This window comes from Rhea pennata, chromosome 16 (assembly GCF_028389875.1).
Source record: "Rhea pennata isolate bPtePen1 chromosome 16, bPtePen1.pri, whole genome shotgun sequence".
NCBI classification, from domain to species: domain Eukaryota; kingdom Metazoa; phylum Chordata; class Aves; order Rheiformes; family Rheidae; genus Rhea; species Rhea pennata.
The window spans coordinates 4,316,079-4,342,964 of NC_084678.1; the positions used below are offsets into that span (position 1 = coordinate 4,316,079).

Genomic DNA, 26,886 nt, shown 5'->3' on the forward strand with positions numbered 1-26,886 from the left:
CAGTTTAGTCCCTCTGAATGCATTCTCATGCAGGCAAAGGAGAGACCTCCACGGTTTTGGTATGTCCCATTCCAAGCTCACAGCAGGCCAAGGACACATTCATTTCTGCTCTTTCTCTTCCCTGGGACAACATACACACAGGCTCTCTGCTCAGCACAGCTCTGCAAGCTTCAACTCAAAAGCAGGCCAGAGCAGAGCCTGCAATCTCAGAGCTTTGCTGCAGCTTATGGTAAAAGAGAAGGACCTGTTCAGAAGTGCCATAATGAAGCTAATGCATGGGGGGCCTGCTCATCCCTGGGTTGAATGCAGAAGATCCTGGCTCGTTCAGAAAATGCAGTGAGAAAGCTGTTGTTCAGAGAGGGAAGTTATGACCCCTGGTCCCCTACCAGGAGCCTGGGGCCGAGCCAGAGCCAGGGGCCCCCATGCCATTGGGGGCAGCACTCACCTTTTGACGGGCTCCTCCCCATGCTTCATCAGCAGCCGGATGGCTGTGGGTGCCGTGTAGAACTTGGTCACCTTGTACTTGTCGACAATGCTCCACATTCGCCCAATGTCTGGGTAGGTGGGGACACCCTCAAACTGAGTGGGAAACAGGGCAACGACAGCTGTTCATTAGCACTACCTCGCTGCAACCATCTGCAGCATGTTCACAAGCAAAAGGCAGTGAGAGAGCAACGGGGAACAGCAGCTGGATCCCAGTGTGTCCTCAGTTGGCATGCAGGGGGCACTGTGCAGTGTGAAATCAGTCTGGCCCATGGCCTCATCTTACCCCCTCCTTGGTATGGATTTATCACCCCCCGCCCTGACCCCAGATGTTCTAGCCAATGTCATCACAAACATCCTAGCAATGAGGGCACCTAGGTGGCTATTGCAGCAAAAGTTGTCACATGAACCCAAGGCACTGCCCACAAGGCATGAGGTGATAAGAACAAACAGAGAGTCACAGAACCACAACCAAAGGCATCAAGAACCTTAAAAAGATTCTCTCAACATGAAAGTGATTTTCCTGCTTGCATTTCCTCATGGGAGTCTTGGGGAAAGGCCTCTGGCTCCCTGTTTTGGCATACACTATCAAGGGAGATGCAGGCACAGGAGTTAAATACAGGTTGTCAGACCAACTTAAGCAGTACAAACATCACTCCTTGCTCATGATCCAGCTTTCATACTAGCCTGCAGCAGCCCTGACTCCATGATACACGAGGCTTGTATTTCTAAGGGCAAGAGACAGGGGAGCGTTTGAAAAACCACATAAAAACCACATGCACAACCGAGCCCCTCCCTCTACAGCACTAAGCAGTCACCCAAGCCTCCTCCTTGGGGACTGTCATCCTTCCTTGCAGGGAATAACACACTGCAAATAGTGCAGAAAACCTGAAGGGGCTTTGGACAGAAGGGAAATGTGTGTCCTGCCACGCTTAGCACTGAGAAATTCAGGGATGCAGCTCAGCATTATGATCACCACCACCTTGGAGGAGAGGCACCCAACTGCCACTCAGCACTTACCAGTACACTAGTTGCCCCATTTGCCAGGGGTCCGTAAGTGAGGTAGGAATGGCCTGTTATCCATCCAATGTCAGCTGTGCACCAGTAGATATCCTCAGGGTGGTAATCAAATACATATTTAAATGAGGTGGCAGCAAAGAGCATGTATCCACCCACTGTATGCAGTACACCCTGCAAGAAGAAGGCATGAGATCATCAGAACAAGCTCCTAGCCAAAGCCTTCTCAGCCCAAGCTCAGCCTCACTGGTCCATTTAGCACAAGCAGCAATGGAGCTGGAATGACCCACTCACCCCCTCTCCCAAAGCCTCCATTGCTCCTCTTCCCACTGAGGCCTCCCAAAGCAGCTCCCACTGGTTCACATCTCTGAGGTACTACTGCGGTTCAGACCCTGTCCCCACAGGGCAGCGAGTCAGGCAGGGGAGAGTACCTTGGGTTTCCCAGTCGAGCCGCTAGTGTAGAGGATGAAGAGTTCATCCTCCGCATCACACCACTCAGGTTCGCACTCCGTGCTGGCACTGCTTATCAGCTCATGCCACCACATGTTCGTGGCTGGATCCCAGGGGATCTGAGAAAAGTGGAAAATTAGAAATGAGACCTCCAAAAGAAGAGAGAGGGGACAAGAGGCTGCAGCCCACATTTCTCTGCTGCTCACGGCCCATCCAGGCAGGTGTTCACAGCATGGCTTCTGCCTATAGCCTTTTGCCAGCTGTTCACCACAAACCATGCATCAGAGCTGCAGCTCCCATTCAAGAAGCTCCTTTCGCAGCCCACAGCCACCAGCAAAACCTTAAAACAAAGTCTGACTACCAGACCTGAAGCACATTTTCCCAACTACTGGTAACGCTCATAAATCCCTCTCCCCAGCAGCTGTGAGAGGGGCTGCACCAGCTGCTCTGCACTGTCATGGCAAAATGGATCTCCCTCTTGCTTTCTTGGAGCTACCCTTAGCAGCAATCAAGCACCTGAGCAGCAACCACCCCTTAGCACGGACAGATATTTACTGGCTCCAGACACCTTGTGGAGACCCCTATGGCAGATGCCAGAGCTCTAACAGGACTACCAACACTTTCAACTGGTCAATAGAGGTCACCGTGAAAGTCACCTTGGCTGGCTACATCTCCAGGATGGCATAGCTCTGTGCAAGGCCTAATTTCCCCTGACCTTCTCCCCTTTCCTCAGACTAACTTGGGAACAGCTGTTCAGGCAACACTGCTCAGCCAGGGAGCAGACCTCTGCTTTCTATGTCTCTGCAAGACTAGGCACGCTGACCCAAAGCCTTGCAGTACAGGAGGTCAACTTGCAGCTGGGGCACATCTTCTTGCAGAGCTAAGGCCCATCATGCAAACACAGCTTGCACACAGAGTCCCCAAGCTGCAACTCAGGCTCCAGCAGTCACTCAGATAAGACTGTTTCATGAGCAAACAGGACTGGAATTAGAATGTGGCCCAGGAGGTAGAGATGCGAATGGCCACACGCCCACCCCAGAGAAGCAGGAAGGAAATCTGGGCACCAGAGCACCTAGCTGCGGCTCAGCTCATGGCACTTGCCAAGTCAGCGAGTCTCCAGGCTCAAGTCTGTCCTATGTGTGTGAGCTCCCCAGCAATGAGTTGGATCCCAACAGCTCCTAGCTCCAGGCTGTACAAAGCAGCTGAAGGGAAGCAAATGCCACTACTGGAAGTCCTGCACACCAAAATGCCCTCAGCAGAAACATCTCAAGTTGGGGAGAACAGCCAAGGGATTGCACAGTGATTCTCTGTATCCCTCAAGATGTTAAAGTGCCACTGGGATCCTGCAGTACAGCAGCAGCCAGAAGCCCAGTACATATGATGCAGGGAACACCAACAGCTCTGCCCCTTTGCTGACAGCACAGCACACCTGAGCCTGTTTTGAAAGGTCCCATGGAACACCCAGCTCTCCCATGTAACTCCTGGACCCTGATTTCCATGTCTGGCACACCACCAAGCTCTCAGCAAGGTACAATACGAGACCAAGCAAGGCCCCAACCAACCCATCAAACAACCTCTTTCCTGCATCCCTCATTCAAAGATTTCTTAATTTTAGCACCAAACTTCCTCCAACCTATACAACAGATCAGAGCCCTGGTCTGGCACACAGCCAGCAAAGCCAGGCCTGCCTTCAGCTCACCTACCTGCCAGGGGCTGCCAAAGAGCACACGTTGCCCTTTCCCAACCCAGCTAAACAAAGAGGTTAAAAAAGACACGCAGCAGAGACAAAGGTGGGGGCTGCCTGTACTCTTTGAGATGTGCCTCACACACTTGAGTTGGGCACCCTGCTCTAGGCTTCCAAGTAACATGCACAAAGTTTGGTGCAACCATGCAAGGAGCTAGCACGCTCCTGCCCAACACCAGACACCCTCCTCCAGGGACTCAGGAAGGCCCCCCTGCTGTTTTCTGCCAAGCCCCTAGCCCCCAGGCAGCTGACGTCAGAGGACTAGAGAAAGCTTAAATCTCAAAATCCAGCTGTTGCTGACAGAAGCCTGCTCAGGTGATGATGGGCAAGCCCTGACTCTCTGGGTGCTCTGGTAGAGCATGGGTGTTGGCTGGCCATCGCTTTATTCATGCGGGTTCCTGTGGCTGTAGCTCCGGAGGTGTTAGCGGAGTCCACCCACTGGGTCAGGCACTGAAATTCCAGGCTTCCTGCTCACAACACACTACAGCAACTGGAAAGTCGCATGCAATTCCTGCCGATCTCATTACAAAGGGAAGTATATTGTGAGAACCGCTTTTAAAGGGAAACAGATGAAATGTCATTGTAACCCTGAAAGCAGGGCAGTGAATCCCAGTGGTTCTGCATTTCACTTTGTCACATTTTTCACTGTCAAAAATGCACAGAGCTCTGGCTGCACAGGCAGAGCATGCCAATGACTCCAGGTTATGCTCCATAGCTTCTTGCTGTCATAGAAAACAAGGCAGTTCAGACCAATCCTTCCAAAGAGGAAGCAGAAGACAGGCTACAGGCCCTTGCAGGCCCCAGAACATGTCCCCATGTTCTCCACAATCTGCTTCTCCTTCAAGAGGCCTCCAGCCCTTACAGCAACCACAGAAGCCTCAACAACATTCACTCACTGCTGTCACTCTGCTAGGCAAAAGGGACAGAGACCCCCAGTGAATGCAGTCAAGCAGCAAGTGAGATCTATCACTAACATGCAACTGCTGGTAACCTGATTAGGAAGACACGTGTGGCCGTGCAGAGTCAGAGTGGTTAGAAAGGCGGAGCACTACAGGGAAGCAGGGGGAGAGGCACTGAGAGGAGGAAGGCAGTGCTGTACGTAAATACCTTGGGACGGAGTCTCTGTGAGCTCTCAGTCTTTTTTTCCTGTTAAAAATCCACAAACAGGGTGTGAAAGTTGAGAAGCAGAGGATCCACATCAGGCGTTGTGGGCAAGAAGTTGTACAGAGTCCTGGCAGATTGGCCTGGCAGGGTGAAAAGCCCTCCAATCCAGGGCCCAGGCCAAGAGATGCCCTCCGAGCAAAAGCCTTACCATTTCCATCATGTTCCCTGGATACGTGCCACCTCCGCGGCAGGTCTCTGCAGGTCACCCCCCTGCACACACACAACCGCTCGGGAACAAAAGCACGGAGCAGGCCGACAGCCCGCTGGCCTCCGATAGCGCTCTGCAAGCCACAAGCACAGAGAGCAGGCACTCACGAGAGAAAGCCATCTTTATTAAAGTCTCTGAACAAATACAGCAGCAAGAGCCAGAGGGTAACGCACAGGCCCCCTCCAGCCCCTAGGACATTCTGCACGACAGCCTCACATCACCAACAGCAACCAGTGTGGAGTCAGGCTTCTCTACAGCCTCCTGACCAAGAACATAGCATAAAAACGCTGGCCTGGTCCAGTTTTCCCACCCCTTTGCAGCTACCCTATCCTAGCAAGAGCAGGAGCTGAGGCGGGCAAGCAAGGGACAACATCTCCATCAAACTAATACAGCTCCACAAGCAAAACCAACTCAAAGACACATAATCTGCTGCACTTGTTCCAGGGATATGCACAGGCCATCCCTTTCGAAAGCACAGCCCAAAGCTCAGTTGAATGCACTCTCCGAATAAAACCCATTTCTGGGCAAGCACCAGCCTATGCTTGCCACATCACAGCACCTGAAATAGCTCAACACACTGCTGCGAGGTCCCCAACATCCCTCTCCTCAGTCCTCTCTGCAAAGACTCGGGGCAACTGTCCAAGTTCAACCAATGGAGAGCACGTGTGCCATCACTGGCTCTCACTAGCCATCATGGCACCCAATTCCACCAGTAAAGGGAGCACACACTTTCTGCTGGAGACTGTAAACAGCCTGAAAATAGCCATTTTCTATCAGGTGGGGGCACTGGCATGTACATTGGCTGGTCCAGAGGCAGATGGAGAGTCCTGAGAGATAAAAACAAGAAACTGTGCCTTGCTAATGTCAGCTACATAGTAGCTGCATGATTTCAATTTTATGATTAGCTATTATCATGTTGTGGGATTGTGTGGCATCCAGGCCACAAGTAGAAATCTCCTGTTTTTTCCCTCCCACTTCCACTGTCACAGCTGCAGTGCACTCTTTGCACAACAGTGAAGATAGACATGGAATAAGGAAAAATCCTTCACTAGGCAGATGAAAACATGTAACTAGTCCTAGTTCTAGGGGCTTCCAGCCTTTAGAAGACATACCCGGCTGTGCTTTCAGGGGTCCTGTGGGCTGGCGGCTAGTGACAGTGTTTTGAAAGAAGTAGCAGGGAGAGGATCTTGGGAAGAGATAGGAACCCCTTCTCTTACCACTTGCAATGCAACAACAGGGACGGCAGGAAACAGTAACAGAAGTCAGAAAACAGAAGCATCCAGGGAAGCACTGCAGTGGTTTCACATTGGTTGATTTGCTGGGCTCAGACCCATACAAAAACCACACCATCCTCCCATCAGCCCCAAGAACATACCTGTACATCCTGGCAGAGCCTTTTCAGAGGAGGAGACTTGCTGCATGTCCCATCCACTGCTAATTCTTCCCTCCCCAGGTGCTTGACCACAATGCACTTTTTCAAAGGGGAGCCCCTGTAGAGGGGACAGAGCTGTCAGATGAGGCTCTTCAGACAACAGCAGGCTAAGCCTGCCCCTCACATGTGTTACAAGATACACTGCAGGCAGAGAAGAGGCAGCTGAGCTGCATTTGTTGAGCTAGAGCTAATGCTGCTTGCATGTCTGTGCCATTAACTCACCAGAAAGAGCTGCTCTGGCTGCAGCTCGTGGAGGGAAGAGGCTGGATTCCCCCACAGCCAAGCAGCTCAGCTGCACACCAGATGAGGTCTGACCACAGCTGTGCAGGAGGCCTTACAGCACCACCCCAACAATCCACAGGTACTTCTATCATCTTTCCCTCCCCAAACCTCCCATTTGCCACCCCCATACCTTGCTCAATCCCCCAGCTTCTGCCAGCTTTACTCTAGTAACTTCTCTTGTCAGTAGGGGAAAGAGCTATTGGGGCTCACCAAAGCCCCCAGACAGGGGATGGGGACATCAGGCTCATCAGCTCCTATCAGTGTGTCCTGCCACGGTTCAGATCCCTAGCACCAAGACGATGCTGTGGATGTTGCATGCACTCCTGCCACCAGATGCAGCCACTCACAAGAGGAGGCATCTTTGTGTATTTTTCCAGTGCATCCACCAACAGACACTTACTGGAGTTCCCCAATAGTCCTATTCCCCTTTCAAACACTGCTCAGGCTTTGCATACAACAAAAAGTGCCTTATAAGACCAGCATCCCTCACTCCAGCAGTACTTTGTCTCACAGGTGACATAAACTTGCTAAGTAGATCTTCAGCTTAGGCTGCACTCATGAGCAGTGCGGGCTCCCTGCTCACATCAGCCCCACATCTCTGCGTGGGGCCCTTCAGACTCCACACTCCTGCAGATTTGGCCATGCAGACTTGAGGCCTACAAAGGGATTGCCAAGGGACACGAGCCCTAGCAACAGTGCAGCACAGGAAGAGAGCTTGGAAAAGAGGAGAGGTCTGTCCACAGCCTACTGAGGATTTACGAGGTAAAATCCCTAAGGAGGAAGGAAAGTGCCCCACAGGAGTCTCTCACAATCCTCTCTTTGGGAGATGCCTTACAAATCCCAAGCCTGCCTGTCTGTGAGTGGGAAGGAGACCTCCCACAGCACCCATGAGATGTCAGGTGGCTGCTCCCATCTCGAGGAGTGACAAGCCACCCACCTTCAGAAAGAGGAAAGGCTTCCAAAGCCAAACTACATGTGGAAAACAATGGCTTTCCGTCCCGTTAATTAGGGATTAATAGAGCACACATACGACATAAGCAAAATGATCACATCTCCTTTCAACCCAGTCAGGGTACCAACACATTGTTTCCATCAGCTTTAATTCCCAGCTCCAGGATAGCCTACGTCCTGACACATAACTACTTCTACAAACCCAGAAGCTTGAGTTTAAAATGCTTTGAAAGAGTCTGAATTTCTAATGTGCAGAGTATTTGCCCTAAATTTGCATGGGTGACCTAACTTATATAAAAAAAAAAATCAGTCTCACATAAGCTACACATTTTTCTCTCATCATTTGCAAGGCTCATGTTTGAGCAGAAAATTAGGTAACAGCGGATGTCTGTCAAAAACTGGATGCAAATCTGAAACACAAAGCTAAAAATGTCCCTCCCAAGGTCTTCTCTGTACTAATGCTGATAAGAACCCCAAGTGAGCGTTTACTCACTATCTGATCTGTAATATAATGAACGTTCATTAATGAGGCTTCTGACTCTGGGGAACATCTTAAAGCCTCCACTGTTACTTGGAAATTTGAATGCAAAAGTCTAGGTTACATTTCTGAACATCAGCAATGCCTGTCTTTGAATCTTCTGCTTTTATTCTACCTTACCAAACCAAAAAAATACTTTGCCTGCTGCTCAAAAGGTTACAAAAAATCCTGACAAGTATCTGTCTGGTTTTCCCCTGAAGATTACCCACTGTTATGATCTGTTTCTCTTTATCCATACAGAAGCTAGAGCAACTGGAGGACACAGTTCAGGAATGGAAGCATAAGGATCCAGATGTGGTCCTATGGGTACCCATGGCTTTGTGTGTAAGCCTAGTGAAGTCACTTTAATGTCATCATCCCTTTCTGTAAGACATGATGATAAAATCTCGTCTCCTTATGGTTTACCAGTATCTCAGTGAAGATTCTTAAAAGAATCTTCTTATTCTTATGAATATTCTTATTCATATACCTGTACCGAACTAGGCACCGATCTCCTCGTGCACATGCTGGTGTATTTCAGCTGAAGTGCCTGTTCCTGACACAAAGCTGTTTCCCAAACTTGAAGCATTTCTGGTTTATATATCTGTTTCTCACTAACAAGCAACTCGTGGGAAAGATTTTAAGCTCCATCTTAACATGTACCACGGCACTGGTGCCGCAGCTTGCACAGAGGTGTGTTATTCCCTCCCACTGCAAAGCTGCTGCTGCAGGTGCTGGGAGAACTGCTATGGGTCATTGCAGAGAGGCTGCTACAAGTGTGGTGGCTCCAGCAAATCTTGTCATCCAGCATGTGTGCCTTCAGGTCAGAAGGGACAAGAAAAAAGTTTAAAGAAAATATTTTTCAGATGAGGGAATCCATGTGTATATTACTTTGGAAAGGCTTACGAGTGCACAGCAGCTCATGTCTGACCTGCTGCAGAGCCTGTCACCCTAAAACAATTTCCATTTCCATTTTTGCAGGAGTCAGTTCCAGCAGAAATGATCTTCGTACAGAAGGATCAGAACTTACTTGTCTTTACATTTCTGGAGAGCTTCATCTGCAATCTGCTTCAAGCTAATCAGCTTGTCTCCTCGATAAAAGGCATCTGTAAAACCCCAAGGAAAATATTAGAAGGGCTCCTCAGGCGAGACAGCCTGAGACAACTGGAAAAAACAGAACACAGCTTCACAAGGAGAACTCATGGACCAGAGTGAGGGAAAGTAGGCAGGCAGCCACTGGGAAAGGTTTCCTAATAAGCCCTTTTGGCCTAGAGAAGCAAATGCCAAGAGAAATGGTGAAATTCCTTCCCTTGGAAGAGGTCAAATTTGACCCGAGGAGTCTCTTGGGAATATTCTGTGGGGAATAATCTGATATGGCCAGAACACAGACTGCAAAGTCTAATGAGTCCTTTGCATAGCATGGCCCTATTAATAGTTACATCACTACCACAGAAAACAGTTGGGGAAAAGGCAATAGACTTGCACACAAATATTACCACTTTCTCAATCCTTTGCTTTACAAGGCCGAGAGTTACAATACAAATATTTCCTTGAAATTGGTGAGGGAGGGAATTCTCATATTCAGACTGCCCAGTAAACGATGCATCTTGGAAACATCTGGCTTATTTTGAAGACAAACATGGATGAGACACTTTGAGAAACATGTTATTAGCAGCTGGTGACAACATGCTTTACAGAACAAAGTGGGAGGGTTGCTTAAATACTTGAGTGCACATTCAAAGTGGAAAATAGTACTCAAGCACAGCTACAAGCAGTTTATCTGCTTTACAGAAGCTCAGCTGAAACACTTCCCCTTCCTCCTCCAGATCCAAGTTCATTCAGCTTTTAAAATAAAGATCTTTCAGACAGCCAAGAGTAACAGCCCAGGGTTGGGTGCCTGGAAGCATGTTTTACCTGCTGTAACAAGCAGTGAACAGCCACAGTCAAGAATCCGCTCACAGAGAGACTCTGCCGAGAAACCTGCAAACTGAGGGACATCGCATAACCAAGTGAGGAAGCAACAGAATAGAAAACAACAGCAGCTATGTAGTTCATCCAAGTCAACTGATAGCACTAGGCATGGATAGAGAGAGCTAAAGGAGATGGAGACTCCATAGGGAGCTATCAGTGAGAGAGAGCAAAACCCCTGAAATATCATTCCGCAGAATGAAAGAAGACAGAAGAAGGCTAGGAAGCAGCACCTTAATTTAGTTTCCAACCATCTCATAGTCAGCACCCACCTTTCCAGCTCTCCCAGTTCCTCCCCCTGGCTCTTGCGATAACACAGCTGCTATCCCCGACAATAGCTCAGCATTGAGAGCAATGTGCAATGCTTGTTCCTACCACAATGGAATGAAGAGCCCCGATTCTGGCACAGGCAAGCATGGCTACAACCAGCTCCAGGATCATTGGCATGTAGATGGAAATGCGGTCTCCTTTCCTCACACCTTTTGAGGGAAAATGAAAATGTCATTTTTCCATGCTAATAACCTGTCAAAACAAATGTGAATGCAAGTGTTATCTGCCCCTCAGGTGGCTAGTACCCAAGGCTCTATAACAATAATGAAAAACACAAGGAGATGCTAATGATTTTATTTCAACAATTACATGTACACAATAAAGATTCAGCTGGAGTTAGAGCTGAACAAGCCTCAGGCATAACATCTCAGCAATCCAGGCAACAGCACATGTCCATAGGGCATGAACTTCCACTACTGTTTCCCAGCAATGCCCACTTGACCAAGGCAGACAGACTGGGAGCACTCTGGCACCTGGCAATGTGAGGAGTATCATGCCAATAATCGAAGCGCAAAAAAAATGAACAGACAGAGAGTTCCAGGTTGTCCAGACACTCTGCCTTTCAATCTCTACAGCTTGAAAAAGATAACTTGTCGGAAAACTTCAATAAAACTGTATGTTCTGATCAGACAGGGCCCCTGAGGGAAGCAGAAATGTAACCACTGCAACCTGGAAAACCCTAGGGCAGGAAGTCCTGAGCACAGGTTCCTGTGCAGCATACACAGCCAGCATTGACTAGCTTTCACAGATGGAGCTACATATGAAACTGCAGAAGTGCTTTACAGAGGAAATCTGCATCTACCCCGCTTTACAACCATGGAAGTGTAACAGAAGTGAAGCATTTTGCTCAGAATTATTCAAAAAACTAGCTGCTGTTCAAAAAGTGGTCCCAAAACTCTGATCTAATTCATCCCAACTCTACAATACTTCTACAACTCCAGTTGCATACCTTGGCTGCGGAGAACATTGGCAAACTGACAGACTTGGTGCAGCAACTCATTGTATGTGATTTTTGCAGAATCCCCAGGCTCATTCCCTTCCCTGGAAAAGCAAGGTAATATCTGTTAGTATAAGAACATTACAAGGTAACAGTGACTCTGCATATTCAGATGGACAAATGTTGTTGGACAACATTTGTGTCCTCATCTGCTCTTATGAGCAAAGAATAACCAGAACGCAGAGCTCCACCTTGGATTAAGCTTCCCCCAATAGCAGGAAATTTTAGTCCAAAGTCCCCATCTCCATACTACATCAGAAAACAATCGACTTCATGCAGTGGAAGCACGTAGTATTTTTAGGGAGCAAAAAGAGAAGCAAGAAGGGGCTAAGAGAACCAGAACTAAAGGTGCACACACTCAAGAGCAAACTTGGATTTATGGTACGGTACCCTTGCTCACATACACTTATGCCTGCAGATAAGTTTGCATGAAAGATTGGCCAATGTTGTTGTGCAGCAACACCCAGTCCTTAAATACCTACCGCCTGATGGACTGGAATGGGATGCCAAGGGCTGTCTTATTTTCCAAGGTCATATATAAATATACCCATGTACATTTGTAAGTGTCATGCCTGCTTTGCGCCACGCTCTCTGTGGCCCTCCACTAACCAGCTCTGGGCTTCAGGAAGTGAGGTGCTAATTCAGTGGGACCTTGACACTGGCATTAGACACACACTGATGGTGAGAAGAGCCAAGAGCTGCACCCAGAGATGGAAGAGAAACAGCACATCCCCAGGGAAATAGCGTGCTACTGAAGTAAAAGTCAGCCAGATTTAATGTGATACAATGCTTCAGCCATTGCAGAAAAACAGATGTAGTGGGACTTGCAAGGAATTAGATGATTAACAAAGAGAATTTATGATTTCAACTAGGCAGAGGAGCAGTCTCCAGTGCCCGGCATATACATTCCCTACTCTCTCCTCAAGACAGCCAGCACACAAACATTAGTGATCAATTAAAGAATCGGGGACTATCATCCTCGGCTGATAGCCCCCCTAGAAAAGCGTCTCCATGAGCATGTGCAGCCAAATGAAAAACTACACGACTTCTGGGGAGAAGCCAGTAGTACATCTATGCAGTCTCCCACCTTAGGACTGCAGCAAGACTCTGCCTTAACTTGGGAACAGAAATCTCGTATCTTAAAGATCTCATAGGCCAGAGCATACAAAAATATTGACTGAATTTTATCTAAAACTAACCACTGCTCCCCCTTTCAGCCAGAGCACAGACAGAAGGAGAGCTCTTCTGAAACAGAAATGCACGGATGAACACCCTCATTTCTCACGCAGTTCCCCAGGAACAGCCATTATGTGTCCCAATGACAGGACCAACGCGATCCTCCGGGAAACAGGGTAAGAGTTGTGGGAGACCCGCCGATACACGCCGTCCACTCCCTGGCCTGTGCGACAGGGGCTGCAGGACTGGGGCTTACGCTTCCATCATCCCATTCAAAACCCACTGATGGATCTGCCCTTCACAAACTCGGCTCATCCTTTTTGATACCTATTCACACTTTGGTTTCCATGGCACTTTCTGGCAGTCAGGTAGCCAGTCCCCTGATACCTGCGCTGATGTGCGCTGGTATCTTCTGACCAAGGGCTCCTGAAAGGTGACTCCCTGCTTCACCCTTTACGCAGGTTCGGCCCCTTGTAAGTGCAAAGAGAGGGGAAAAAAATGCAAAGAGAAAGAAACAGGTAAAATGAGAACTAGCACTTAGGGCAGGAGGTTCAGCCCTGGCCTCTCACCAGCTTCTTCTCTTTTCCCCTCACTACTAAGAGCACCACTTTGAGCCAAATGACATGCAAAACCATTAAAGGGGGTTCCTTACCGCAGGCCTCCCAACTAGTGAATTTAAACCAAGAAAATCTCTGTGCTAGTGCCGTGCAAACCAACTTGGGTTCAGAAGTACCTCGTCATACAATTGTACAATACAACTGTACAATACAATTCTAACGCTGCCAAACGTAAGCTGGAGCACGTGCACCGCTCTGTGCCACAGGGCCCACCAAGCCCTCACCTGCAGGCCTTGGGCAACCCGCAGCCGGCACCGTGCGTGCTGAGCAGGGCCGGGAAGAGGGATTCCCCCCCCTGCTTCAGAGGGGCACCTGATTACAGCCTTTGCTAAAGCAGGGAGGCTTTGGGAGGACAGGCTCTCGCCCAGGCTGTCCCGCAGGGCGGACTCGCCAGGCGAGGCGGGCGGCCGCGCAGACAGCCCTCCGCCGCGCTGTGCCATGTGGGGTTTGCAGAGGGCCACAGCAGGTAAAGCGCTGTTTTGCCTGGCCACAGACTTCACCAAGGACACGACTGAAAGCATGTTTGCTCCGGCACCAGGCTAATCCAGTTAGTGTGAAATCAGGCTTGCCCATCAACTCAGCAGTGTAATGCCTCCCGAGGAAGGAGAGGAAGGCTCCGCTTTGTGCATTAGAGTCGGGAATCCTCCGACACCAGCCGCTGGCAATGCAGTTATCCAGGACGGCTTGGCTCCCTGCCTTGAACGTTAATTGGCTGCATTTCTAATCAGTGCCTCCGTACCACATTGCAACAGAGCCTGCCCCTGCCCTGCTCAGCAAACAGCTCTCCGAGGGAGCTGATTTGCTTCACGCTGGGGCTGTGGCTCTTGCAGCAAAATGAGCCGATGGTGGGATGGCGAGAGAGCCAATGGGGAGAGCTCACCCCACGCTCGCGCGGCGGCCAGGAGGCCCGGCCAGGCGCCCAGCAGCAGCTCAGGAAACATCAGGCAGCTTTGGGGAGAGCTGCTTTGCTCTGCTGGGTCTCGCCATGTTGCGATCACGCACACGGTACCTGCAAGGGGCACAAACCTGCCCGGGGTTGAGCAATGCGGACAAGAGTCACCACTCTGCTCCCTGCTCTCCCAGGAGCAGGGTGCAAGAAGCAGGTCTCGATGCACCAGATCCTCCTCATCCTCTCTTAGCAACAGGAGGGAAATGCAAGGCAAGGTATGCACCCAGGCTCATCCATAAAGCCAGAGAGCACAGGGCACTGCCAGAAAAATGAAGAACAGGAAGCAAAGCCAAAGGGAAGATAAAACTCTTGCAAGGGTTTTCAGAGAGTTTTAAAAATCCTTTCACAGCTTTATTTGCATGACTCCAAAAGCACTCCCCTAGCATCAACAAAGGACACCTCAGGCTTCAAAGCAAAGAATTCAGATTTTAACAACATCTTTTCCTTAATGGAAAATGAGTCATGTCCATATTTTCAAAGAAAAGATGCCTAGTTTTGCTGCAAGCACCTCTGAGCACTCTCAAGAGCAAGCGATTGTTTTAAGTCTCTCTATGTCTGAAAATAGTTTGCAGCGCCCACAGCTAAACTCAGATTACAATAGCACTCAGATTACTCTGCCCTCTTCTCTGGCACAAAAAAAAAAAAAAAAAGAAAAAAAAAAAAGCATTTTAGACAGGGTACTCGGAGGAATGCCCACAAGCACTGTTCAAAGAAAAGAACTCTGTCCTTCAAAAATGAGCTTGCAAATCCCTGCAAGCAAAGTTTTGTGAGAGGCATCTATCCTTCACTGCACAGCGGAGAAAAAGCGAGAGCTGTCGGAGCTGAATGTCTCACAGGCACTAAGCGACTTGTCCGCATTCAATTTGGGGTGAGGAGGAAGAGAAAGAACATGAAAACATTACCAAAGTACTCACTTTAATACCTACAATGTGCCCCATGGAATCCAAACACACTCAAGTATATTTTTTTTAGGAACTGCAGATGAAAATAGGCAGCCGTATTGCTGTGACCGCTAGTGTGTCATCTTTGTTCTAGCAGCAAGCCTTCTTTTCAGGGTAAAAAACAAATTTCAGCTCCTCCAGCATCCCAGATACACTGTTGATGAAATATGCAGTGAAACACAGTTTGGGCCTGACATTTTTCTCATCTTCCTCGAACTGAATCTGGCACGTAACAATTGGTAATCCAAATTTTACAGTATTTCCTAGCAATGAGGGAGATATATTTGAGTTTTTTAGCACTTGAGAAGCTCATGTTTTACATGTTCTACGTTGCACGCATGCTCAGCTGGAGAAATGCGTTTTGTGACCATACGATCTCAGATGACCACCCACCAACTATGTAAATGCAAGTCCTCCATGCAAACGAACACTAGGGACTCAAGCCAGAGAGAGAACAGGCAGATTTTCTTCTGAGATCCAATACTTTGCTGAGAAATTCAAGTATCATGCAAAGTTGATACTCTCTTTGCAGCCTTCAGCCATTCACTACTAGGACCAGATAGCCAAAGAGCCTCAGGAACCACCACCACCAGGGTGTATAGGGTGGGAGTGCCACGCTCTGTACAGACCAAAAGCCCACGTAATTTAATAACGGAGGAACAGGCTCTGCAGAACACTTATGACTACTACTGCCAGTACTCAAAATAACGGCCTCCCCAGTTCTAAAGAGCTGCCATGACACGCACAAAACTCAGAGCACAGACCTCCTCTGACTCTACCAGTGTCTTAGCAAGATACAACTATGGGGAGAAGTCGACAAGAGCAGGGGAGGAAGAAAACTTCAGACGGGAAATCTGAACATTTACCACACCCGTGGAAAAAAAAAACTAGACAAGGTTCATAGATACACTGCCTGCTCAGCAGAGACCTTTGACCTTAGAGATGTAGAGCTGAAGCCATGTTTCACTTGATGCATGCACAGCAAAGGCTAAATCAAAGTCAAACCTCCCTGCAAGAGCGACCAAATAGGCTAGCAAAACATTTAAATGTCACACGTACACTGTGCAGCAGGGAAAATGGGTTGTAGCAGCAGGCACGCATTTCTCGAGAGCTGCATTAACTTGCATGTTGACCTCGTGAAGCAGCACTGAAAAGCCTGGTGATGGAAGAGGTAGGAGGAAGAAGGATGAGGAGAAGCAAGGTGGGAAAGAGCAAAACTGTGGCCAGATGTGCTCTTGGGTATTTGCACCAGAGCAGGTTAAAAAGTTACCATGCTTTGTCAAACACTGTAACCGGCTACAGGACTTCCTCCCCGAGCACTGTTCTGCTCTTCGTAACCACGCCAGCCCTGGTTTTATTTGGTGTTGCCCATTCAAGCCAGTTCAGTCCGTTTTAACTGCTACTTCTCAACTGCGCAATAAAAAGTAGGTAGAGGCAGTAACTTCTTAAAATGCTACAGCTCAGTGGCCAAGGAGATGAACATTTCACAGAGCACCCAAACTGAACAGGTCAAGCTGACCCCAAAATGAAGGAGAAAAAAAAAAGATTATAACCTGTTTGAATAACAGATGAACACAGCCTCCTTGTGCAATGCTCTCAGCACTTGTGCAGAGGTGCGGGAGACACAGGTTGCATGAGTGGTAATTACAGTTTACGGGGTAATTGTCAGTGATAGTTGTTGTTTACAAGGGTTGTAATAGTACTAAGAGAAGCTTCAGATTCTCAGGAAATCAGTGCATATTAAATGGGAAAAAAGAAATCACACAAACCAAAGCGAACAACCTACAGCACAAAGCCAAAGACTATCTGACCCCTATGATCGCTCCCACTGAGGAAGATAGGGACTGAATGAAGATCGCTCAGCCTCCTCCTCTAAGCTCCTGCGACCATACTGCTCTCAGATAAAAGCACTGACCCAAATTTAACAAGCTTCTCTGTACCAGCATTCCCCGGCAGGGCTGTCTCCCAGCTTTCCTTGATTGACAGCTGTCAGTCACATAGGGTAACTGGGTGTTGGGACCAAGCAGAGTGCAGCAGGGAGACTGCTAGAGCTCCTCTTTTCTCTCCTTATAGCCGGCTGCAAGAGGAGAGAGCAATAGAAAGGTGGCTGAGCCTGGCTCCAAAGTCCCCCCGGCGCTGAACTCAAAGCAAACGCCCCAGGGACGCTCCCAGCAGCTGCAGCGGCCGGTCTCCTTGGGGACGAGATGGGTGAGCTTTTGGAGCACAGCAAACAACCCGAAAGCCATCGGGTTTATGAGCAGAGAAGCCATGGCAGCCCAGGAAGCAGCAGTGTTTAATGCAGGGAAAAGGCTCTGCATTTGAGCCAGCGGAAAGAGCCCATAAGAAAACAGAGGCTCCCAGTCTGAAACACGCAGGGGAAGAGCTAAAGGGTCCCTTCCCAGATGATGATTAAGGTAAGCAACATAACGGGGAGAACTTGCACAGTGGAGAGCTGTGAAAAGCCTCAGGGGCAGCTGTAGAGCAGCCACCAGGACCGTGGGGAAAATCAGACTCCTAAGTGTTGCAGGTGCCATCCAAAATAAAACGCAGTCAGGGCCCCCAACCCCTTCCAAGCCTGGGCCCACGCCAGTGCCCGAGAGGTGCAGGATGGAGTCAGCAGCCCCTGCTCCTCCAGCAGCTTGTCCCCAGAGCACGGATACGCGGAGCCGGCAGGAGCCCTCCGCCTGCAGCGGGCCGAGCACCCTCCGCGCTGGGTGCCAGCGTGCTCCCTGCACCTGTGCAAGGTCGCCGCGGGTGGCGGGCCAGCCCAGGGGCTTTCTGCTCCGGCCGGCGTCCAGAGCAGGAGCGACCGAAATGCCAGGCAGAGCTCAGCTGGGCCAAGCTCCTTCTATCTGCAGAGCGGGTTCACGCGCCTGCCATGTGGGTAATAAAAGCCTGAGGCCTCTTAGGCACCTGCACAAACACCCGCCGGCTGCGTGCTCAGCTAACACAGCTCACAGCTCTCCAGCACCGTTTGGCCTCTGTTATTCTCAGATGAGGCAGCCTGAAGACAGATTTGGGTGGAGACAGCTTGCAGGTTTGGTAACTACAGCTGCTGGGAAAAAAGAAAAAAAAAAAAAAAGAAAAAAAAAACTTCTCCCTCTACACCTGGTCTTGCTTATGCCATCTGAATCCGACACCAAAAGGGCATTTGAGTAGAAAGCACCCTTTAAAATCTGTCCTGGAAGGAACAGATTTAGGTTGAAATGTGAAGTCTGGAGGGACCAGCTGTAAAAAAATACTCAGCAAAAGATGCCACTTTAAAGTGTATGTATTTGCTGGCACATGGATTGTTCAATATGGAAGCGCTCATACACAGGCTGCCCAGAGTGGACACATTTTGCAGCAGGAGTTCTGCACAGATAACTCCAGGAGAAAGCTAACAGGGCTAAAATAGGTGAAAAACCTTCATGAGAACATTTTGCAATAGCCTTTGCTTACTGTCACCTAAGTTCCTAATCTCCCATCTCCACAACACAGGGCAGCAAATAACCAAAGGAGCTCTGGGAAGAGTGAAAAGATTTTGCCAGAAACATCACCCTCTGCATTCCCGGCTGCCCTGCTCAAACCCTGTTTCATCATGACACAGATCAAGTAAGAAGAGAAAGTTGCATAACAACAGAGCTTAGCCTCAGAGGGGCTCGCAAAAAAAAGGATTACCAGTACATTTAGAAATATTTGGGAGTACTTTGAGAGAAAACTGCTGATGTAAACCAAGCAACGGGAAGCCAGAGCAAAAGAAGAATCACTTTAGGAACATCACCTTCTAAACCAGTACAGTTAACTCGGAGCCCTGCTCTTCTGCAGCAACTCAAATCAGCTTATGACTTCCCTCTCCATTACTCCCATACACACAAGTAGGACCTAACGAAGCTCTCAGGTCTGTCTCTGTTTGAGCCAGACCATGTACCTGGAATGAACAAGTTCTCATTGCTGCAAAGAAACCCAAACCAGACCAGCAAACAGTGCCCTGGGCATTGTGCCCACGTACGAGCAAAGCAGGCTGCCTGCTGTCAAACTTGCAAGCCTTCTGAACAGTGCACCAAAGCAGGGCCCAGGCCCAGGGAAGAGGAAAACATCATGGACAAAAATTCGTAAAGCTATTGAAGATGATGGTGGAAGTCTGGTCTCCCAGTTCCTCCTTTGGTGAATCTCAAAGCACTTTAAGGAGGCCAGCATCCCTGTTTTTCACTCAATGGCTGAAAAAGCCAAACTGCAGAGGCAGGAACTTACTTGTGCATAGTCAGAACTGGGTACAGAACCACATCGTCCTACCCTGTGCTCTGTTCAGTATGATGTGCCACGTCCAGCCCCAGTATCCAGTTTGTTTTTGTTTTTGTTTTTTGCTGTTCAACCACTGTTCACAGCACTGTTCTCTGAGCCATGCCTACAGCACAGAACCCAACTAGAGGTGGACACTGTCCAAAAATCACTGCTGTATTTAATGACCTTCTAGAATTCCCTCCAATCTTCCCACTCATTTGGCAGGCTATGCCCCAAAATTTGCTCCAAGCCCCTTTTTCTAGACTGTAGGATGCTCAGATGTCACTAAAGGAATCAGCACTTAACAACGTACACTGCTGTTGGTTAAATAGCCAACATAAACAAGCAAATGAAGAGGATGAGATGGGGTTTGTGGTGCTTATGTTTACAGCTGAGAGCAGAAATGCTCAGTAGAAATATAACTACTGAGAACACAGGACTGTCAGCAGTCACATAGAATTGACAGCAGTCTCTAAGCCCTGCTTCAAGGAAAGTCTTCTTATTGCTTTTTCGCATTTCCCTGACAAAACAAAACAGACAGTTTACAGGCAATACAGAGCACATGCAAATCACCCTGGTGCTTGTGTCACAGTCATTAAGTGCTGACACGCATCAGCCAGGGGAATTCTGCTAGTCCATCGTCTGTGGCTTTTCTGTTTTTCTTACTAGTTTGATATTCAGTAACAATAAAATAGAGGGGATATATTCTAATTCTAATTATGCTCTTACTTCCTGAAGTATTTTACAATACAGAAAAACAGCCAATAAAGAAAAATAATGGCCTTTTACCTATTTTATCTGAAGTAAATGCCATTTAAGTTATTGGGTTTTTTATAAATATAATGTCTACGGATCATGTAGTATTTCAACAAGAAACCCAAATATTGGATAAACTTAGTGTAGTGAAATCTCAGCCATCACTTCTAATCTTGCAAGCTAAATCCATAGAACATTGCACCAGAGTATGACAATTTGACATAGGATGAAATGTCTTAGATGTTTATCGTAAGTAATACTGTCAGAGAAGCACAGACTACTTTTGCCAGTTCAAGGGAGGAGAGCTTACTTCAAGTATGATACAGCTGACTCCTTGTTTAAATACTTTGCAAACAGGCCATGAAACAGAAAATCCTGGATGAAGCTTTTATAAGTAAAATAGTCAAAAAAGCTGCCTGTAGATAGTAAATGCCCCATTTTGGAGAATACTGCATCTCTGCACGGAGCATCCAGCCAACTCTTCAAGACTTTCCACAAACACTGAATGCCACGCAAGGTTATTTCGATGGAGGCTCAAAGAATATCCATCAAGCCTGTGACAGCAAACTAAACCTTTAATCAGATTTTTGGTAGACCTTTCAACTTCATGCCTTGGAGACCTGCAGAGGTGATGGCCAGATGTCATTTGCTGAACTGTCATCTCATTCCATATTAGAAATATCTTAAAAGAAAGTGAATGGCAACAAGAATGCAGAACATGCTTAACTATTGGGTAGGTCAGATATGAAAAAAAAATAAATAAATTAGAAGGCCAGCAATTCTCCTGGAGGCATTTCCCTAAAGGAAGGTTGACACCTGCCAAAACAATCAGCTTTGAATGTCTACAACAAAATGTCAATTTACAGAGGACTGCCAAGATCCGTGATTCTGTAACACACCCCATTTCAACATTCACCTCATCGAAACTGTAAAATGCCTGCTATCTTTTCAACAAACAACATGCAGAAATGCAAATACAGAACTGAAACTCTGCACTAGACACAGGCAATGGCTCTAATGTAGCCCCACTCCCCACTGGAGTAAGTCTCACGCACTTGCAGGCCCGATTCCTTCTCCATGTCTGCTTCTTTCACACCAGGTTGCTTGGGAAGTACATACAAACCATTCAGATAGCTAAAACAAAATAATTGGGTTTTCTAGTCAGAAGAGAAAACTGAAGGCTTGGATCCTCCGTAGAGAAGGGCATATCCTTAATCTGCACAAAAGTTTGCCATCCTCTTTATCCATAAACTATGTTTATTGACCTGCAGTTTCACCTCTCCTGCCAATCTTCCCCATATGCAACCACTGCATAATCACAAAGCCCCTGCGAGCGGTAAGCAAACTATTCCCCAAATTATACTGAGATGCCTGTAATCTATGCCAATGTTACAAAATATAACTACAAGAGCAAATTTCAAAGGCTATGAGAAAATCCAGAAGCTACTATGTGTGCTCATACACACACACACCTGTCCTCTCCCAGGCGGTTTTGTGCAACTACGCCCACAGAAGCATGGAGAAAGAAGGCTTTGTAAAGGGTATAAGCCAACCTTTTAAGACAGTGGTGCAAGAAGTGATTCATGAAAACATATCATATCCCCTGTGCTGAACCAACAGAGCCAGGCCCTCTGTCAGTCCGGTGAGCAGCATGAGGAAGAAATTCCAAGTAAGAACATGTTGAACAAGAAAATACAGGTTTCACTTACACTAAAGGTATTACACTTCAGGAATGGGATTTCACAGCAGCTCAGCCACCAGCCTCTTAGACTAGAACAAAAAGAAATACCCTGCTCTGGGTCAGAACCAGGGTCCAGTGTTTTATCCCCAACAGCAGCAGATGTTTATGGGGGCATGCTAGCTGAGCACTTTTGGCAGTCCAGACACTAGTCTCAACACTGATCCCTAGGCAACCTGCAGCTTATCCTGAAAAATTACTATTACAAGAGAGGAAGCAAAGGGTGGGGTTTTAACAGATTCATAAAAAGACCATTTCCATTCCTGAAGAACGTAATTTGCTGAAGATCTTCCCAGAGATTCGTGATGCCATCACCTACACGGAGCGCACTAAGAGGAAGACGGTCACAGCCATAGACGTGGTCCATGTGCTGAAGCACCAGGCACTCTCTCCGGCTTTGGCAGTAAATTTTTGATAACTTTTCATGGAAAACCTCATCCACGTCTGTCTGAAAACAGTTGTATCTGTGGGCTTACTGTTCCCCTCATGTAGCTCTAGCAGGTCTGTGAGGCAGGATCTCTCCTTCCAGCAGCTCTGCTGACTCTGTCCCCCCAGGCTGCGCTGCTCTATGCACACAGTGACCTTATTTCTTACCACAGGACCCACTATGGATGCAAGTCAGATTCACCGGTCCATAGTTCCCAGGACCTCTCTATAGCCCTCTCTGCAGTTGAAGGCAGGTTGGCAACCTCCCAGCCCTTGGCACAGTGGCCCTTTGCAACAGCACATTGCATGCCCTGGCCGCAGTTCTGCAATTTCACATTCAAGTTCCTACCGTGGATGCCATCTAATCTTCCGTGGACGCCATCTAATCTTGGACTCTTCTATTGCCAATCAGCTTATTTATTTGGTCAAATACTTCCTGGCTATTCCCTTGTATATATATAGGCAGATATTATTTCCCTGCCAGCAACCGCTACCAAGGGCTTCAGAGCAAAATGCCAGGAACAAACAGCTCTGACACAACTCGAATGAAAGCTACTTCCCTGACTCTGCGCCGCTACCGGTATGTGTGCTCAAGCTGGAGGGCTTCTTTGTACCGCTGCTCTCCTTACAGCTCAGCTTGGGAGCAATCACCTAAGTGCTGCTGAGGGCTCACCTCCTTTGCAGATTTTGGCTCAGGAATCGTTAGAAGGGATCGTGAGATGGGGAAAAGGCCCATTTTGCCTGTAGAGAGCAGGTTTACAGGTTGTCTGAGTTCCAAAAAAGCTACTTTCAGCACAGATCTTCAATACTGCTGAATGTCCTCCAACAGAGGCATGAGTACTGGAATACATCACAACAGGCAAGACTAAGGAGACCATGGGCAATGTGTATTCAAGCAGACACCATCCTTTAACACTTGCCCTCCTCCTGTGTTGCAAAGAAGGGCCAAACAGCAGTAAGAGCTTTGCAGGCAGGACATCCGCCCCACGCAGAGGGTGGCCCAGGCCCCTCAAGCTGGTACTGTTGCTGCAGCCTGAGAACGGCTGCCATGAATTGCTGTTCCATTAGCCTCCTCCATTCACTCAATACAACACAGTGGGACCAGTAATGGTCGCAGCTAGCTTCCCACTTGTCCTCCTGGCCCAACAGTTAGCTGGAGCATACCCCAAGACCAAAAAGGCTCTGCAGGACAAAGAATGGGGCCTAGAGTCCCGGAAACATCATGCAATCCTTCCTGGCATCTCCCTAGGAATCACACACATACATGACAGTGACGAGTCAAGCTCTGTTTTCAAGTCAGCCTTCAGAAAAGAAAAACAATTTCAAGTGACTACATGCCTGCCAGCTGTCTGAATGGCTCCTAATGTGACAGGACACTTAAAACACTGACTCACAGCATCCAGCTAAGCAGCCCCAGTGCACCTGCACGGAATGGTATGAGCCTGAAGAAGGTATTTTGCTGGTCTCACCTGTTTAGTTCTTCCCTTGGGCAAAGCCCTTTATTTATTGGCACAGTCATGGAGATTTCACTGGAAATCAGAGAATGATGGAGGCAGAACACTGAGCAAAAGCCTGTTAACACAAACACACTCAGGACAGATCGACCTCAAGGTATGACAGGAGAAAACCGTTGAATGTCAGATCTCAGCAAACATGCACACACATACATACACAGTCCGTGCAAACAAGCTCCAGGCCATGACCACTGTGTCTTCTGGGCCATCCCCTAGGCCAGGCCAAGCATCTCTAAACCCTCAGCAGGTACCACCATGCTGCCCCAAGGCAGCCCGTTACCCATATCCCATCTGCAATGGTTCCCACAGTAGAGCAATCAGTGTGATTAAATAAGACTGGTTCATTCTCAGTCCAGCATGGCCTTGCTCTAAACAGTGCCTAGCTAAAGATTGAGACTCCATTTACTGATGAAGAAAAGCCAGGGAGCTACACCTGAGAACAAACTACAAATCCCTTCAGTCCTACTTTGCACTTACATATAAGCACCCAGCACTGTCTATGCTACTGCCACAGCACTAACCATACTGCATTCATCTCCTAACCAGCAGCACCTGAGAGCAAAGCTTTGGGAAGAGGTTTTGTGCAAGCCCAGCAGTACCTTTCGGGCTGGGATCAGATGTTTCGAGATATGTTAGAGCTTCAGGAACTGGAGAAAACCTTCCAGAGCTACATAACAAACCTACTGACCAAGCTCAGGTGGACACTGGTGAGCCAAACTGATACCGCTTCCTTTAGCGGACAGAATGTCGCCTCAGCATTCAGCAGGTGGTGCTAGATACAGCATTACCTCCTTACATCTCTCTTTAAATGAATTTGGTTGGCCTTTCCATGGCTAATCCTCAAGCTCTTCACCAGTTCCTGTATGTTCCAGTTCTCAGCAGTTACTGACAGCGCACATGCTGCCTTCTATGTCTTCACTTATGCATCTTTTCTCTGAGGCATGGGGCTGAAAATAAAAACATACTACTGCTTTTGCTGAATTTCTTAGTATTTCTCTGATATCACCAGCTGGTGCCCGTGGCTGTTTGCATTATGTGCCTAGGCTATACCAGTAAATATTAGGAGTTCTTCCAGACTTTCCTTCAAGATTCTTCAGTCAATTTAGGGAAACTGTTCAGGATGTTCTCACTTCCCACCTTGCTTCTTTTCAGAGGGGCAGAAAGAACTTCACCAAATAAATTAGCCAAACACATCCCTCTTCAAGGCCTGGATATGTCTGAGGTACTACAGCTATCTTCTTCCCTCCTCACCTTAATACCAGGTTTTTATTAATGCTCCTGCCATTCCCACTGTTGCAGTAGCCAAGCAGCTCAGAACCAGAAGGCACCTCTGCAAAGCAGAAATGTTCTCTTTTAAAGGTAGGACAAACATTGTTCCAAAGCATGCAGTTAACTGGACGATGCACCAAGCCAAACCATGGGGAAGCTGCATGGATCACTGGGGACATACTCTAGAAAACCCCTCAGATTTGCAGGAGTGAGAGATCACTCCCTTTCCAAATCAGAATTCCCATCAGCAGAAGGGAACTATGCTGAGCATGGGTAGCGCTGTAAACACTGATGAAACATGTGGTAAGTTTTCCATGAGAAATGTTTCTTCTTGCTATAAAGCTTACTGGAATTACCTTCTTTTAAGTAAGTTCTTCAGAGTAGTAACTGGGGAACAGCATTGGGCTCTTTGGTAGCACCTGCCCAGTAGCTTTGGCTGCTCTCACCAGCTCGCAAACACATGCATGGAAATGTGCATCAGCGAGTGCCTTAGTAAATGCAACCCTCCCACCGGTGGAATTTCTTTCTTCTAAAGAAGTTGTGTGATTTAGGGATGTTCTTTCACTACTAGAAAAACAGCACTGAAAGAGGCTGCATCACTGCATAGTGTAGAAGCTGGTTATGATTAAACTCTTCCAAAAATCTTGATGTTAACAGCCACCACTGTCAGTGCTATCTATGGGATAGTAATGGAAGACTGATACCTGTAAAGGTATCTAAAGATAAAAGCACACTGCTGATCTAGATTCTGGAGGTCAAACACTTCAACTGTTCTCAGCAGTTTAAGGCAAGAGTATTTCTGCAAACAGAAAAGGTCCAGACTCTGACAGCAGAAATTCAACCGTAACACAGCCGGCATCTGGCTTCATTTCAACTCTGAGACGACACATCCCAGAATAAAGCATTCCAGATTGAGCTGTGGCTGCCACTCTGATAAGAACAGCAATGGGTTCAACACCTACCATCTGCCTGTAGCGGCCTCAGGAAGTAGCACATGTAATATTTTCTACTTTTTTGTTGCAGGCATGAGCTCAGACTGAATGGGCATTTGGACTCTGAGGAATGCTGAGGTGCAAAGGTAAATCTGTATCCTCCCTAGAAGTCAGAAAAACTTATTTCTAGTTTCCTGCTAAAAACCTCTAGTGGCAGTCACGGAGTAGTGCTTTGCTTTTCAGTTGATTGTTTAAAAAACAATGCTCTTTCACTTTCTTTCTTACAGAATGATTTACCTGAAGAAATCTTACAGCTACAAGCTTCTAAATCCTTTATTAGATTAAAAAAAAAATACATTGTATCATTGCATGTCATGTTTATTCCAGATCCAGAATTGGAACAAGTGGCTGTTACTCTTCTGTTTAAACAAAGCTGCAGTAATTTCTGGCAGCCTTTATCTTTGCTTCTCCTTTCTAAATATGTTACTTCACATGCAAACACACAGAAGTAGAAAACTGATATGCTCTTCCGAAGCCGGCAGAAGCCAGCAACACTCTGCTAAGCCCGTGCAGCTAGGCCTCAAGGGAGGTGAAACCACAGTGTGCCAAATTCTGCCTCTAGGTCCCCCCAGGGCAGCTACCAGTACGACAAATGGGCTAACTGGTTTGAGAAATGAAGTTCACCAATTAGCACTTCTGCTAGACACACATCAAGAAATGGAATATCTTTCATCAAAGTACCTTTAAAAACAAGGGTCTAAT

At 47.7% G+C, this 26,886-nt stretch overlaps 1 protein-coding gene across 2 annotated transcripts in view; it reads right to left on the reverse strand.

Annotated features, from left to right (window-relative positions):
- Positions 1–26,886, reverse strand: part of ACSS2 (acyl-CoA synthetase short chain family member 2) — a 37,384-nt gene that overhangs the window by 6,814 nt on the left and 3,684 nt on the right. The window contains exons 3-11 of one of the 2 annotated variants that reach the window (XM_062589451.1): positions 11,496–11,587; positions 10,592–10,695; positions 10,163–10,235; positions 9,279–9,354; positions 6,442–6,556; positions 4,802–4,840; positions 1,932–2,069; positions 1,504–1,674; positions 446–579 (exon numbers count right to left, since the gene is read on the reverse strand). In XM_062589451.1, coding sequence (XP_062445435.1) covers positions 446–579; positions 1,504–1,674; positions 1,932–2,069; positions 4,802–4,840; positions 6,442–6,556; positions 9,279–9,354; positions 10,163–10,235; positions 10,592–10,695; positions 11,496–11,587 — 942 coding nt within the window. The remainder of the gene's footprint in view (positions 1–445; positions 580–1,503; positions 1,675–1,931; positions 2,070–4,801; positions 4,841–6,441; positions 6,557–9,278; positions 9,355–10,162; positions 10,236–10,591; positions 10,696–11,495; positions 11,588–26,886) is intronic. The other variant, XM_062589452.1, reaches the window with a different exon arrangement.